This window comes from Cornus florida, unplaced genomic scaffold (genome assembly GCF_030987335.1).
Source record: "Cornus florida cultivar Cherokee Brave unplaced genomic scaffold, ASM3098733v1 CherokeeBrave_3.0.0_Hap2_Chr05, whole genome shotgun sequence".
Lineage (NCBI taxonomy): Eukaryota > Viridiplantae > Streptophyta > Magnoliopsida > Cornales > Cornaceae > Cornus > Cornus florida.
The window spans coordinates 83,007,530-83,024,377 of record NW_026775575.1 but is presented as its reverse complement, the minus strand read 5'-3'; the positions used below and the strand labels follow the sequence as shown (position 1 = coordinate 83,024,377).

At 37.4% G+C, this 16,848-nt stretch overlaps 1 protein-coding gene across 1 annotated transcript; it reads left to right on the top strand.

Annotated features, from left to right (window-relative positions):
• The first annotated feature begins 98 nt into the window (after window positions 1-98).
• Window positions 99-9,641, top strand: LOC132309575 (cinnamoyl-CoA reductase 1-like). Its single transcript, XM_059807870.1, has 6 exons — window positions 99-109; window positions 4,967-5,051; window positions 6,444-6,524; window positions 6,651-6,755; window positions 6,828-7,013; window positions 8,918-9,641. The coding sequence occupies exons 1-6, from the start codon at window positions 99-101 to the stop codon at window positions 9,095-9,097; spliced, it is 648 nt and encodes a 215-aa protein (XP_059663853.1). The 3' UTR covers window positions 9,098-9,641.
• The last annotated feature ends 7,207 nt before the right edge of the window (window positions 9,642-16,848 follow it).

Genomic DNA, 16,848 nt, shown 5'->3' with positions numbered 1-16,848 from the left:
AGATTCTAATGGAAGAGTTGTAAGCTAGTTGACTCTCTCCCACTTTATTGCATATTCTCGGGTTGTTTTGGGGTTAATATACCTTTGGCCAGCACCTGATGGTTGAAAGGTAATCATTACCTGTCCTGTTGCAGAAAAATTATTCATTGCAACGGACCGATGATTACAAATATTTCACCAAAGCAACTTATTTAAGATTAAGATCATGTGGAGTTTAGACATCAACTTGGTCTGGAGTGAATTAAATGGCCAAATGAAGATTCAAGTCTCCTGGTTTGCATGTGTTTTTTTGCCAAAGAAATAAAAAATAAAAAATAAAACAACCTTCCAAATGAGGTGTCAAAAGCTCGAGCTTGAACTTATATTTACTTATATTTTCCTTGGCAAATGAGTTTAAGCTTGGAAACGAAATACACTTGTTGCTGGATGTGTAACTGGAGGTGCCTTATCGGCAAGGGGTAATCTCTTCTCTACGTATATTGATTTATTTTCTTTCTAGAAAGTGCATCTAAGCGTGGAACATGTGGTTTGTCACTTAATGTGCACATAAGAACACAACTTTCTTGTGAAATTTTAGATCATTATATAATATCGACTGAACATGGTCCAAACTTTAGGTATTGCTCGCGCTTACATGAGATGGTCAGAAAGTATTTCGGAAAAACTACAGCACCTATGATGATTTTTTTGTGTGGTTTAATATCAAGATCTTTAGCTTGACTTCACAGTATTGTCAATTGTAATTTATGCCCTCCGTTCCTCTTGAAGGTGATTCTAATTGTAATTTTTACTATCAAGTCTGCTTATAGGCTATCTCCTCGTATCATTGAACTAAATAGAAACCTTAATGATATATTGGTAGTGACCTTTGAAATAATGATACCCCTCTTTCTCGGACATTTGTTTGTGTGACAGTATGCATAATGCATTTGTTTGTGGATGCTATTATATGGGTTACTTTAAAATCTAAATATATCAATACAACTGTAAACAAAGATTGGACAATCATTCTTTCTCTCTACCAAAGTAACCAAACAAAGCAAATGCATCTCTCCCCCATTCCGGCAACACCGTAGGTCTTCAATTTCACATCCTCTCCATCGTAATCGTTGTGAAACTGCAATAACATCTCTTTTCCGATTGACCATCAATGTTTTGGGCAAACATCTTTTCTGTCTTTGAAGCCATTATCAAATCTTTGAATGCTTTGTAACCTGGAGTTTGGGTAGCAGAGATTTCATATTTTGAAGTAGAGAAAGAAGAAGTGAGATCTCTCAATTGAGAATGGAGTGAGAGAGTGAACAAGCAGATATGAGAAAGTTCGGAAGAGCTGAAAAATTGGAGATGCAATGAGTGAGTGTTGGGTCTCCATTTAAAACCAACCTTCAAACTCGTTAATTTTTATCCAACTTCTAACTGTTCTTACTTTTATTTTTCTTGGAGTGAAATTTTTTCTCTGTTCTGTTTGCTTCAACACAGGGGTGGAGCCAGGATTTGAAAATAGGAGGGCTAAAGAAAAAATTCAAGCAGAAGATTTACGGGAGAAAAAAAAAATAACAATAATAATAATAATTCAAGTAGAGAAGATAATTTACTGGGAAAAAAATTTATTAATTCTTCTGAGAAATCCAAATATGAAGAAACCCAGATCCAATAACATGATTCAATGCAAAACAATCAAAATTTAATCTAAAGTGAAAAAACAGATTTCCAAAATTTTCAGACAATAATTAAAAAAAAAAACCCAATTACCAAATATCATTATAAACAGAATATTGAAGTTATTTATTTAAAAAAAAAAATCCCCACTAAGATTAAAAAAAGTGAAAAAAACCATTGTTGAAGAAAAAAGAAAAGGATTAAAAGCTGAAAAGGGGTTTTTATTTTGCTTGAAATTACACTGAATAGTTTGGTCTTGTTCATGGATTAGCTTTGGTTTGCTGGGCTATTGGGCTGAGCCATTTATCATGGATTGGGAACTTGGGCTGGGCTATAGCTGATAGGACATAGTAGTAGTAAATTTTTTTTTAGACCTGGACTGCAGCCCAGGTTAGCCCATGAAAGGCTCCGCCCTTGCTTCAACAATGGTTTATAAACAAAAAATAAATAAATAATTCCATTCGAGTCTTTTTAGTGAAAAAATAATTTTGTATAGAGAAGAATTTTTGGCAAAAAAACAGAGAAAATATACAGCTACATAGAGAGAAAAGGGCGAAGAAATCACGGACATACACACAGGAAAATGGTGAAAGAAAACGAAAGATTACAAAAGGATAGTTTTGTCTAACAAAATGTAATGCATTTATGGAGACTTGTTACTGCCCAATAATATATTGCCAGGTTAATGTTTGTTTTTCAATCAGTATGAAATTGTTGTCAAAAATATCATTTTCCTTATTTTTATCATCCAAAGTATCCTAAAATGTCCTGATAGAACTGCTTTAAACTCAAAATTCCATAAATTTTGGTTCTGGTAACGTTCAGTCGCTCTTCTCATTGGTCCTAATATTTGTAATTAATGTATTTGTTAATGGTATGTCTTCTATTTTTATGAAACCCTAAAAATATGTATTTTTTGACAATACTATCCTTTTAATCTCTCTTCTCACTTAAACCATATCAAATGTGTCATTAATACATTACATGTTTCCTACTTTTAATAGAACATTAAATAATTAATTTTAACACAAAACTACCTTATTTCTTTCAATTGTCTCTACTTCCCACCCCTTTGTCCGTGTGTTTACACCCCACATATATATACACCCACTTATATAATAATTGATTCTTTTTCTTTTAGTTATTGTTTAACAGTGATGGTTGAGGGATAAAATTTTTTTATTTTTATTTTTCTTATTGAGAGATAAGAATTCATTCTCTATAAAATTTAATTCAATACATATATATATATATATATATATGTATGTATGTATGTATGTATCAATTGCTATCATGTAATTTTATCCTTTACTAACTAAATCAACTTTATCTCTTATATAGAAAATGAATTCTTATCTCTCAATAAGAAAAAAAAAATAAATTAAAAAAAAATTATCCCTGAACTATCACTTTTAAATAATGACTAAAAGAAAATAAAAGAATCCATTATTATATGTGTGTGTGTGTGTATATATATGTGTATGTAAACACAAGGGGTGGAAAGTAGAGGCAAATGAAAGAAATAAGGTAGTTTTGTGTTAAAATTAATTATTTAATGTCCTATTAAAAGTAGGAAACATGTAATGTGTTAATGACAGTTTTGATAAAGTTTAAGTGAGGAGAGAGACTAAAAGGGTAGTATTGTCAAAAATATATATATTTTTAGTGTTTCATAAAAATAGGAAACGTACAATTAATAAATATATTAATTATAAATATTAGGACCAATAAGAAGAGCGACTGTCAATTGAGCATTGCTCATATATATATATATATATATTTACACTTAAAAGGATGATTTAGTATGTATAATGAATTTTGCATTGAATTTAAAGTTGTTTTCAACAATAAAGGCTTACAAAATTCTCTCTCTACTTTTACGACCACAATAATCTCTTTAATGACAGCAATAATCTCTTCAAATAACGTCAAATAGAAAATTAGGTAAGATGTAATCTAAATGAAGTGGGAAATGACTTTAGATTTGTGGATTAAATGAAGTGCCTCAAACTCTTGATCCAAGTTCTGACCTTAGGTTTCATGTATTATAAGTTTTGGAGTGTCTATCTACTCATAGAGAGTGTTTTTCAAAGAGAACAGGAAATACTTTTGTTGGAAAAATCATTGAAAAAATGAAAAGGGGGTTTTATATTCACAGTTTGAATAATGGCTCTTCTAAGATAGTGGATGAGTTCTTATATTAGATCTGGTATTTGGCTTAAGCCCTGCCCCAGGATGCCAATTTGGCCTCGACATTTTAACAACATTATATTTTGTTTGGAAAAGGATACATCACGTCCCCTTATGGTCATGTTATTCGGACCAAAGATAATATTCAACTTGTTTGCAATACTATTTATCACACTAAAACTTTTGGTGTGAAGAGTTGGATTCTCCTCACTTCTGTTGTTGTCATCCTTATCCCTAGTGCTGAAGTTAGAGCTAAACAATTTTTTTTTATTATTATTTTTTTTTCACTGGCAACTTGGTTGCATAATTTATAATAGTTTTTTAGTTTCCAATTGCTAGTCCAACTTTTTTTTTTGTCCTCTTTTATGATGGGAAGTATCAAGGAGTATTCAAGTCCTTTGATTTTGTGCTATTTCCATTTTCTTTTCACTCTCAGCTGAGGAAATCAAGTGGCTAATATTGAAATTTTTTTGTTTTTATTATTTTATATATGATGTATGTAACATTCAAATCACTGTTAAATTTTCAGTGGATGTTGATTCAATTATCTTGTTTGTTAAACTGAAAGATTGCCAAATCTTTTGAAAAGAGCTTCTTGTAGTAATTTGATGGCTTCTCAACAAGTCTGGATGATTTTCTTAACGACGAAGACAGTTCCGTACATTCCTTCCTTATATTTTAAATTCTTTGTAATGTTTATATTATGTTTGAAACGACCATAAGCATCATATCGTCACCATTCAGTTAAAAAGAAAGCTTGCTTTGTCCCGTGGATTAGTCGAGGCTTTCCCAGACACACCCCAAGGAAGCTTGCTTGAACGATTCAAAGTAAGCTATGGTTGTGGAACTAGGAATGCAGAAATTAACACAACTCTAATTAAATTTAGGTTGGGATGGGATCAAGTTATAAGATAACCTGAAACCTACATAATGTGGATATAGATAATTATCAATTAAGAAGAAGATAAGAGTTCATTAAATTCGATTAGTTTGGCTTATTGATAAAAATTATTACTTTGAAATAGTTTTCAAAATTTTGTTATTTTTTAGACAAAACAGTGTGTGTGGACTGTTGTTACTCAGGAATCCTCTCAACATGAGCTGAATTTGAGTGCAGGTTGAGATATCGTTTGGAGATAGGAGATGGTGCTGGGTCATGTTTTCGTAATCAAAGATACAGAGTAGTTGAATCCCGCCACTGGGTAATGCCCTAATTGGATTTGGTAATGCCCTAATTGGATTTTGTGGATTTGTGTTTTAGTTAAATATCAACCACTTACCCAAGCTGGAGAAGGCCGTAGGAATGTTCTTACCCTTGATTGGATGAACGTGTAACATGTAATTAGATGAACAGTTTTTGGGCACCATCTTAATCACTATAGATTTGAGTGAAAATGATGATAAGACTCTACCAAAGTCTAATCAATGCCTGTTTTTACTATTGAGAAATGATATTTTAAGAGATTTTGGTTCTTATTGGAACCCTTAGTTACATGACCAAAAAAGAAAAAAATGACATCGGATCCACTGTTAAGTTAATTTCTGATTTGTTAAACCATAAATTATAGACTGAAAAGAACTAGTACATTTATTTATTAATGAATTTTTGTCTTGGCTGAAAATAACTAGTGCATCCATTTATTAATCCAAAAACCATTAAGCAAGTGTTGAATGTGGGACAAAATACGAGAAGTTTTTAATAAGTTAAATAAATATCCAGAAATTATTTAAAAATTGCTCATAAAATACCAAATAAGAAAAGGGGAAATATGCCAAACTTCACCTACTTTATGCCAAACTTCACCGACTTTTAACAATGTAATTGCTCACATTGTATTTTTCAATTTTATTTTTGGTAAGTGACTCCATTATGTTATAATTAACATGTTCTTTCTTGTCTAAATATATACGTACATACTTATATATTATAAAAAAAAAATGACAAAATCTACCAAGTTGATTCTTGTCGTTGCTAAAAACAGTTAGTCGTGTAACTTACGGGTGACAATATTTGACACGACACCAACACGATTCGAGATAAGAGAGTTTGGATTTGGGCTAATCGTGTTGACACGGATTGACCCGTTAACTAAACCTGTCGTGTTCGTATTTGACCTTGCTAATACGATTATGACACAGATTAATCCGATTAACTAAACGCGTCATGTAAACATATAATATTCGGTAAAAAATGATCTATTTAGTTAAACGTGCAAAATAAATGTATTGTGTTTATGTCAGAAATAACTTAAACCATGTTAATATTAGTATTAAGTCTCAATTTATTTATTAAACGAATTACACGGATATTGTGTTACACAATTAATAATCATGTCGTATTCATTTCAGACAATTAATATTCTTGTCGTGTTTGCATGGACTCTAATCATTCTCGTGTCTGAATCGTATAAACACATACTGTAAACACAGATTGCCAACCCTTTTATGTATTAAAAGTTAAAACTGGAAATCACAGTGACTGGAGAGTGGTGGTGGAGACTAGAGTGAGAAACTGAGGGGAGAGAGAGTGAGTTAGAGAGAGAGAGAGGAGGAAATGTCGGGTAAAGAAGGGGAGGTGGTGTGCGTAACGGGAGGCAGTGGGTATATCGGTTCGTGGCTGGTCCGTCTCCTCCTCGAACGCGGCTACACCGTTCACGCCACCGTCAAAGATCTCAGTTACACTCTCTCCTTACCCTTTCCCATTTCCACATATCAATTCAATTGTATTTCCTAATTCCATTTTCCCCATTTTTTTTTTTTTTTTTTTTTCCTTGCCACAATCGCGTCTCCATCTCTTCCAGATCGATCTCCTCCACTACGACTCCATTGTCGCCGCCGTCACTGGCGCCAACGGCGTCTTCCACCTTGCATCTCCCAATATTATCGATCAAGTTCATGATCCTGAGGTTCGTGCCCAATTCAATGTACACACACGTCTGTTTATATATATATACTCAGTTTTTTGCTATGGCTGGCAGAAGGAGCTATTGGACCCGGCGATTAAGGGGACCAACAGTGTACTCACTGCGGCAAAAGAGCTGGGGGTCCGGCGAGTGGCGGTGACCTCATCCATATCTGCGATCACTCCGAGCAGGTACTGGCCAGCCGATGTAGTCAAGGATGAAAATTGCTGGGCAGATATTGATTACTGCAAGACAAAAGGAGTGAGTCTCTTGCGTTTTCTTACATGTTCACCTTTTTTTTTTACTTCTCCCAAATTTGTTCGAGTATTTGCTTATTTGGTATTAATGACTTCGATCTTCGCCAGAGGGAGGATTATTCATAACCCATAACCAACTGTATTATGAGAAGTAATTAAGGGTGTGTTTGGTAGGTTGATTTGGAGGGATAGGGAGAGAAAAGAAAAGAAAAGAAAAGAGAGGGTAGTTTGTTTGGGTGGGTTAAGTGGAGAGAAAAGAGAGGATAAGGAGTGATAGGAAAGGGGCGTCCCTATCTCTTATATGTTTTTTCTTCTAATTTGAGTAGATAGGGAGAGAAATAATAGTGGAGTATGTTATAAATTACTAATACCAAAAATATTCTTTACAAATCAACATATTGAAAAGTAATTCCATTTATATCCTAATTATATAATTATTATATAATTCTATTCTGGTGGCTATGTGGCTGTGTTCCTTGTACTGCGGTGTTGTTTGATGGGAAAAAGAATGAGAAAAAGGATGAGATTCTTGTAGTTCCAAGTTTGCAAACATGTTCTTAGCCACTTTAAGTAATCAGATTTTGATAATTGATTGAGCTTTTGAATCTGACTGAATTGGGAAGAGTTTGGAATGTTTAAATTATAGAATCATAGTACTAGCTTACCCAAAAAAACTCTATTTGTATTAGCAAGAATTTCTTTCCCCATGACTAATTAGCAAGAAACATTCTATACACACTAAATTGTTAATTTCTTTTGTTGTGCTTAAATTAGTTTCGAAAAGTTAGTTTGGGTACTATAATTGTGATTTTATCGTTTAATGTATTATTTTTATTTTTTACTTTTGTACTTAACACTAACATTATTATTTGGTTTGTCATCAAAATCATTCACAGTGCTCTTTTGTTTTTGTGTATTAGGGACGCGTTCCCCTTTTGAACGTTTTTCTAATATATTTTTACTTATCAAAAAAAAAAATCATTCACAGTGCCCCTCATGGCAATCACCCAAATTCAGAGAAGCAATAATTTCCAATAGTTACTGATTAAATTTTGTAATAGATTACCATAACATCTATAATTTTCCTTTTAAGCTATGTATCATGCATGGAGAAATTATTACATGGTCTGGGACTACATGGTCCCGGCCAATCACAACTCGGCACTTAAGCAAAAATCTGATTAAAAATTGACATATTTGCTTGCGTGTCAAGTTGTGATTAGCCGGGACCATGTAGTCTCGAACCATGTGAAGATTTCTCATCATGTATGCTCAAAATACAATTTGGGAAATAGCTTTGTTGAGTTGAGTTGACGCTAAACTTATATCCTTTGTGTAATCTTGCTCTTTCTGCAGCTGTTTGGTTTATTTTTAAAGTTCAGCAGAAAACAAAGACTCAAGTTTTTCCATCATGAATTGTCATGTTACGGAAGCATAAATAACTTATCAAAAAAATGTTATAGAAGTATGAATGGCTTTGAGGGAAATAATGTCTCGTACCAAAATAGTTATCGGTGGGGTTTACTTGTTTTCACAACTAAACAACACATTATTCGGGTTTATTTTTATTTTTTGGTGGCATTTCTTATGAACAGAAAATAAATGCATATAATTTTACATGCATATACTTGCTCTAAGGAATTCTCTTAGTCTGATGTTTTTTCATTTGTTTCTGATGTGTTATCTGTTGCTCCATGTTGTGCTTGAAGAAGATTGAAGTACTTTAGGTGTGTTTTTGATGTTTGCTTTCTTCAAAAGCACATACATGTCTGTAAATAAAATTGGCTTCAGTAAATTTCTCAGTTATTGTTCATGCTTATAGGTTAATATGATATACTGGTATCCAAATATGTTCTTAAATTGCATTTTATAATGTTTATTTATTTATTTTTGCTTTCTGTGGGCTAGCTGTGGTATCCACTTTCTAAAACACTAGCTGAGAAAGCGGCTTGGGAATTTGCCAAGGAAAAAGGTTTAGATGTGGTTGTGGTGAATCCTGGAACTGTTTTGGGACCTATCCTGCCTCCAGCACTTAATGCAAGCATGCTAGTGATTCTTCGCCTTCTTCAGGGTATTGCACAAATTTGAATAAGCTATTGTAGCTTATATTGAAGCATGCTGCACTTTAAATTGTTAGCGGCTAAGATGTGCGTAAATATATCTTTGTAGTATTCTTTTGCTTGAGTCCATTATAAACTCATGTGGAAGAAACCATCTAACCAGAACTCATGCATTACAACAGATTATTATCTGTTCAATTGATGTTTGTGAATTTTCAGCTTTAGACCAATATATGTTTCTTCATGTTGACCTGGGGATCTTAAAGGAGTATTTGGCATTTAAAGTAACAAGGCTGTTGCAAAGTGCACCCCTCGCCACTCCCCCAGGAAATTACTTTTATATTTTATTTTTCCTCACAAGGGAAATAAAGTGAAAATCTTGTTTGTTTCAAGATAATATATTAATTCTGTCATTGTCACTTTGTAATTGAACTTCAAGCAGACATTAAACTTACCCTGTATACTATTCTGGATGCATTTGAGTGGTGGTAAATTGAGTTTTTCCATTCCATTGAACTATTTCATTAAACTCTTCCCGGGCTGTGCTTAATGTTTTACACACTATTAGTCCTAAGCCTGGAAATTTGAAAAGAGTTTGACAGCTGGCATGATAGCTGTAGATGTCAATTACCAATAGCTGACATGGCGCGTTGAAAAGTTAACACAAACCCTTAACTGAGACTTCGTGGCAAGTTGAAAAGCCAAAAAGAACTTTATTAAGCCTTGAGGGCTCAACTCTCGAGCACTCCAAACCCTGCTATCACACTAGGTCATTAAGCCTCGAGAGACTAACCCTCGAGCAACCCGAACCCTGGCACCCCACCAGGTCATTAAGCCTCGAGGAATCAACCCTCGAGCACCCCACCAAGTCATTAAGCCCCGAGGAATCAACCTTCGAGCACCCCAAACCGTGGTAGCGCACCAGGTCAATAAGCCTTGAGGAATCAACCCTCAAGCACACCAAACCCTGGTAGCGCGCCAAGTCAGTAAGCCTTTAGGAACCAACCCCCGAGCACACCATACCCTGGTAGCATACTAGGTCAATAAGCCTTGAGGTCCCAACCCTTGAGCATACTAAGCCCTGGTACCACACCAGATCACTAAGCCTTAAGAACCCATACCTTGAGCAACATACTAAGTTGCTAGAACTTGAGGGCTCAACCTCCGAAGCCCCCTTTGAGCCTCACAACGCACTGAGGCATTAGAGCCCCAGGGAGGTCGCCTTTAAATTGCTATATCTACATAAGTCTAAACATAGTACGAAACGAAGGTAAGGCCTTCTCAGCTATGTGGGACCTTACTTTAGGAAACTTAAAAGGATCTTGGACTGGTGGATGAGAAGTTAAGAAGTGCCTCCACTTCCAGTGAGGTCCGATCAACGAGATGATGGAAATATATACATTATGACAGCAAACCTTAAAATCACATTTAATGCTATGATAGACTTGGCCAACCGACGGTCAAGTAAGAACAAAGAGCATTTAATGCCCCAAATGGGGGAGACGCAACATAGTGCATGGCTCAATAAGAGGATTTGACCTCTTAGGCTCCTAGGTCTGTCATGACTACCCATGTGATCATGGTCAGGAGCGAGGCACACAAGAAAATTGCTAGTTAATAACTAGCATGTTTCACAGTCTATAAATAGTACTATCGCATGAAAGAACAATAAGCCAAAAAAGGACTGCCATTAGACATGTATATCTGCCCTACCTCCATCTTAATCTTGGAAGATCGATCTTCTTCTCCTCCTTCACCAAGCAAGCATGTTCTCTGTTTCCTTCATATTTGTATCTTAGATATCACCTTTATATACTTATTTATTGTGTTATTAAAAAAGAACCCCTACATTTTGGCGACTCTGCTGGGGATATCAGCACAAGACGATGGAATCACATAATGTGCAGCCCTACCATTTCGAACCCTCTTTTGGAGGGAGGTAACAACATGCCCGCCCGGTCTCTGGCACCGTCATATGTCTCTACCATGGGCGTACCACATGTACCACCGCCAGAGAGCTTCGCTGTCCTCTCCTCCCATGAAGAGCTCCTACGGTTTAATCGTTATCTTAATAACCACCTGGATAGGCTTGAGGCCATCATCATGGAAAGCACGCGATCCAGGACAGCCTCACCCGAGCAGGCCCAACCAACCAGTTCGTCAACACGTGATCCACCGTTCCCGTATCCACCAGCACAGGTTTAGGTAGCCCCGAGGCCATTACCAACACAGGCCACGCCAGTTTGTCACTGAATCGTGGCTCAGGGATTTCTTTGTGAAGAACTCACAGTCTGTGGCTCGTGCACTAGTCCTACGCGCATAACCACCATACCCAAAGAGCCTCGCCCAAACTCCATACCCCCATGGGTAGGTCATTCCAAAATTTCTTAAGTACGACGAAGTGAAAGGCGATGCTGATGAACACTTGCAAAGGTTTATGGAATCCTTGGCCAGCACAGCCATGAGTCTATGACGAGGTCTTGCGCCCCAGGGAATTTTCTAAATCCCTTATAGGGCTCGCATACAGATGGTTCAGAATCCTCGAGCCAGACTCCATCACCACATGGCAGTAACTCTCTGAAAAATTCCATGCTAAGTTCAGCTAGGCCCTCGAGTAGGTCACTACCCTTTCCCTCACAAAGAAACACAGGAGCCCAACGAAGAGCCACTCAAGTTCATCTCCAGATTCCAGACCCGTTCAAGGGAATGCTTCAAGGGCAGCTGCGAAAGAGACTTAGTGGACATCTGTATCCAAGGCATGGACAGGGTACACTTAGTCAACCTGGGATTGAACAACTTTAGTGATCTTACAACGGCAGTGAGGAACATCTGTAAGGACCTTGCGCCCTCCAAGGCAGAAACCTCTAGGCAAGTCACTTGCAAGGAGGCACCAGTCATCATTAGCGGTGATAAGTCTAAGAAATGCCGCGAGACAGAGACCAAAGCTAAGACCCCTTGCGTTGAGCGCGCCAACGATCCTCCCTCATTTCCAGTTCACATAGAAGCCAAAACCCTTGAGCAATGGGTCAACCATGGCGTGGTGGTGCTACCTACCCCTCGCAGAGAGCCAACGGCACAAAAATGCGCTAATCCTGATTTTTGCATTTTTCATCAGGCAACGACGCACCCAACCAACGATTGCCGAACTCTAAGATGCATTTTCCAGCAACGGCTCGCGGGCGGAGACCTTGAGGCTACAGTGCCCAAGGCGAAATCCATATCCACGTCATCGTGGTGTCGCCACAATCACTTATTATGATGAAATTGCAGAAACCAATCCTCCCCTCGCAAAGACCGAACCAGAGCAGCATGCAGATGAGTGCTACGTGGCAACTTTGGCAGGCCAGCCCTGCTCAAAGCGAGTCCCATCATGTGACAACCTTGGTTTTTAGGCCAGCGCGTCCTGTGATGAACCGAACGTAGATCCGATAACGAATCCAGAATGCGGAAGCAAGAAACAAGACAACGGTCTCCCATGGCACAACACACCTCTAAGACACTTTGATGACCTTCCATGAGGTCATGGAACTCAATGAGAACTGACGCGAAAGCAAAAGATCGAAAAAATAACAATTAAGCCCACAGGGGCAAAATAGTCATTTTACACGAAAATGTCGTCCCTAGAATGTATATCATTCCCGAAACACATCCATGACTTTCTATGAAGTCACGGAACTCAAAAAAGGTAGCGGGAGCGGAAAGCAAGAAAAACTGAGCAAAAATAGCCCCAAGGAAAGAAAAAGATTTTGAAAAACTATGTATCCATGCCCCTATGGATACCGGGAGCAATCAGAGTAATTTACTGTAAAAGTAAAAATACGTATGTCGTGGAAACCATTTAGAATGAAGATACGTAAAGTCAAAAACCAACTCCGAGTACGAAAAGTGAGGTTGTGCCAAAAAGTGACAAACGGGGAAAAGACAAAATAGGGAAAATGACGAAAATTGAATAGTGTCGAAAAACGAAAAATGTGGAAATGACTCAGTCCTTAAAGGAAGTTGTCAATCCAAAGGAAAGAGTCTCAGAAACCATTTCCGAGCACTCGAGACGACACTAAGTGATGAAAAACTAAACACAGAATAAAAAAGACAACGGAAAAAATTTATTCGCAAAATTTGAGGAAAAAGGAAAGGAAGAAAATGACTGGGTCATTACACATCGACCATCTCGTTTGCATAATCAGATAAGTGAGTGGCTGCCCCTCATAATCGCCCCCTCTATGTCACTGCGAGTTTCAATGGTATAAAGTTCCGATGCGCTTTCCTCGACAATGGTTCATCCATTAATGTTATGCCTTTAACAACATTCCAGACTGCTGGTTTGTCCCACGAGCGCCTTGTTAAGGAGTCTATTGAGGTGTTTGGCTTTGGTAACGAGGCCCATTAAACGCTCGGCCATGTGAACGTAGATCTCGCAATTAGCAAGTTCCGGGCTCCCACAAAATTCAATGTCATCAAGGCTGAAACTTCCTACCATGTTCTCCTCAGGCAATCATGGATGCACCGCTTTGGCATCGTTCCCTCGACCTATCACCAGTGTTTCAAGGGAATGTTGGATAATAAGGTCATTACAGTTCCATGCTCAGATAAACCCTTCACTAAGCAAGAAGCACACTTCACTGAGGCACTTTTTTTTTATGAACTGGAGGACGTAGATGAAGAGGGCGAGGCCCACATCATCCGTACTCCATTGCCCACATGGAAAGAAGTGCAATAGGACACATTTTACCCCCCACAGCCATATGTTCCTCGCAGTAGTGTAGAATCGCCCGCCCCTCGCGAATGCAAACGAGTTCGATTGCCTGACGGACGATTCGTTTACCACTTATGACGGTGTGCGGGCTCAACTTCCGCCAGTCCAGTCATAAAGCCCACACCAGCAAAAATAGAGTGGCCTCATCCTCCAGACCTCGAGGAAGTCGATCTGGCCTCTACTGGCATCCTATCGCACAAGTATCTAGCGTTTTCTTGCCAAGTTCCTGTCCGTCCGTTTCACTCATATGCCTTGCTCCAACAATAGGTACCCATATGCGCTCGCAACTTTGGCCTCCAAGCTCACAATTTCAGGAGATACAACTTATGTCCACATTACCAAACTCATTGGTCCAGCTACAATTAGCGAGCTCTTCTCGTCCAAGACCACCATGGTCGAGGACTGGCGGACCCCCATTATCACTCAACTTAAGCATATGACAGGTCCAATGCCTATCGCGCGCCTCAAACTTTTCCAACTCCTCCAAGGACTGTTATACTTTCAATTACCATGTGGAACATTGGCGAGGTGCCTCGACTCACAAAAAGCTGAGACAATGCTCGAGACGACCCACGAGCAACATTGTGCTACGCCTCTCACATTGTACAGACGACTTCAACGCCAGGGTTACTATTGGCCTGAGGTGGCAACACAGGCCAACACCATCTAGTGCATTTGCTCGCAGTGTCAGTCCGCATTAGACAAAACTGAAGCATGCATTGTCGACATCACTAATTGGTGCAGCTCTTACATCGAGTTTCTGTCGCATGGCACTCTCCCGAATGATCGACAGACTGCAGCAAAAATCAAGAGGAAGTCTGCGCGATTCGAGCTTAGGGAAGGCGAGTTATTCCACCGTGCCTTTAATGGGACATACCTACAATACCTGGCCATTGGCGAGATTGAAGAAGCCCTTGATAATTCCCATCGACTGGAGCATCAAGGGGCGCGCAAACCCTTTTCCCATCTCTTACATAAGGGTTTCTATTGGCGATCATGGAGCGCGATGCCAAGGCACATGTGCAGAAATGTAAACCTTGTCAGCATCATCATAATCGCATACACACTCCAGCCATGCCCCTCCACTTCATCGAGACGCTTTAGCCATTCCATGCATGGGGACTTGACCTTATTAGCTAATCCACCCACTAGTGCGGGGCCACATGTGAATCCTTGTAGCGACTGAGCTTTATACCAAATAGATCGAAGCTATCCCACTCAAGAAGGCAACCGGTGGCGCCATTGCCTCTTTCATACAGGAATACATCATCAGTCGGTTTGGAATTCCTCGTTGCCTCTTATACTGATGAGTGCAAGTATAGCATAAAACTAATTGATCCTTGAGATTTCCTAATATGTTAAAATTAGTTAACTTCGGACAGGCACGACGCCAGTTAAGAGTATCTCCAGTGATATGTTAAAATACTCTTTTGTATAAAATATAAACTGCCACGTATGATGTGTAAATTTTTTTTTTTATCTCCAAAAGTTTGTTAAAATACACTGCCAATTCACTAATATGTAAAATTGCTGTGTCTTTCCTTTCTCCTCACTCATTGTCATTTCATTAACTAATCAACTCTATGTTAGTTAGGTTTGTAAAAATTATGTAGGGTCCAGGCATAATACTGGTTGATTATTATTAGAGATATATTTTTACACAAAAGATATAAAACAACCGTTGAAGCTAAAAATAAATAATCAAATCAGATTTACAACCAAAAAAAAAAAAAAAAAATTAGTATCATGTCATTTCTAAATAAGATTAATTGTGTTGTCCATTCTCTGGTATGATTTTTTTTATCCATACTCTTTCAACCATCTATTTTCTTATATACATAAGAATTTTTGAGCCAGAGTGTAGACTTATTTTTGTAGTGGAATGGGCTGAGGAAATAAACCTTTTAACGATAAAATTCTTGTTGATATTTTTTTCCTCTAGATGCAAGAACACTTTTTTTTTTTTTTTCCTGAATGTATAAAAGTCCTATTATGCTGCAGATTCAAGCTTCTAAAAATTGTGACTCCATGCATGTGTTTGAGTTGAGATGGAGCTGAAAGCCACACCGAAATTCCTTTAACTCCATTTATTTCAAATTAGAGAGTTGTTTTGCTAGATAGAAGGAAAATGATTAACATCATAAAAGCTTTTTCATAATTTTTATCATGAAAAATGTAGTATCCCGAAATTTTAAAGGATTTATTAATGGATTTCTATTTAAATTATTTGCTTTAAATTAATTGATTATGTGTGCTTAATGTGTTATTATTTAATGATTTATTAATTATTTATTTATTTTGCATTGGGCCGGATTTAGTATAAGTGGACTGTGGTTTATTTGGGTTTAAATTTTCTATTTTGGGCTATGATGGGGCTATATTTCATTTACGAGAGAGAGGCAGCAGCATAACCTCCCAAGGATGCCGGATTTGGAGATGAAGAATTCGGTGAGACTTGCGATTCCGTTATGCTACTAATCCTTAAGACAAATGTAGACACTAAAATTTTAGTAGGCTTTGGTTTTGATAAATGGACCCATTAAATATGGGCTTAATGTTTAATTAAGTTATTTAATTGGCCCAAGCTTGATCTATTTAATTAGCCCAGCCCAGATGGTTAAATAAAAAGATAATTATTCCTAATAAAATATATTTGTAATAATTATTTTTAAAGAAAATTATCATAATATAACCGGCCTGGCCCAGTTATTATTTTATCCTTATCAGAAGATGACACGTGTCATCATCCTATGAATCCAAGAAGCTTATAAATAGAGGCTTGAAGGAAGAAGAAGGGGGACACAAATTCAGAATTCAGAAGTCTAGAAATCCTGAGACTCAGAAATTCAGACACAAATTCATAAATCCAGAAGGTCAAGAAATTTAGACACAAATTCAGAATTCAGAGACTTAGAAATTCAGAAATCCAGGTCAAGAAATTCAGAATTCAAAAATCCAGAATTCTAGAGAGAAATACAGAAACTTTGCCCAAAAGCAAAGAACACCAAGCACATCAAATCGTGTTA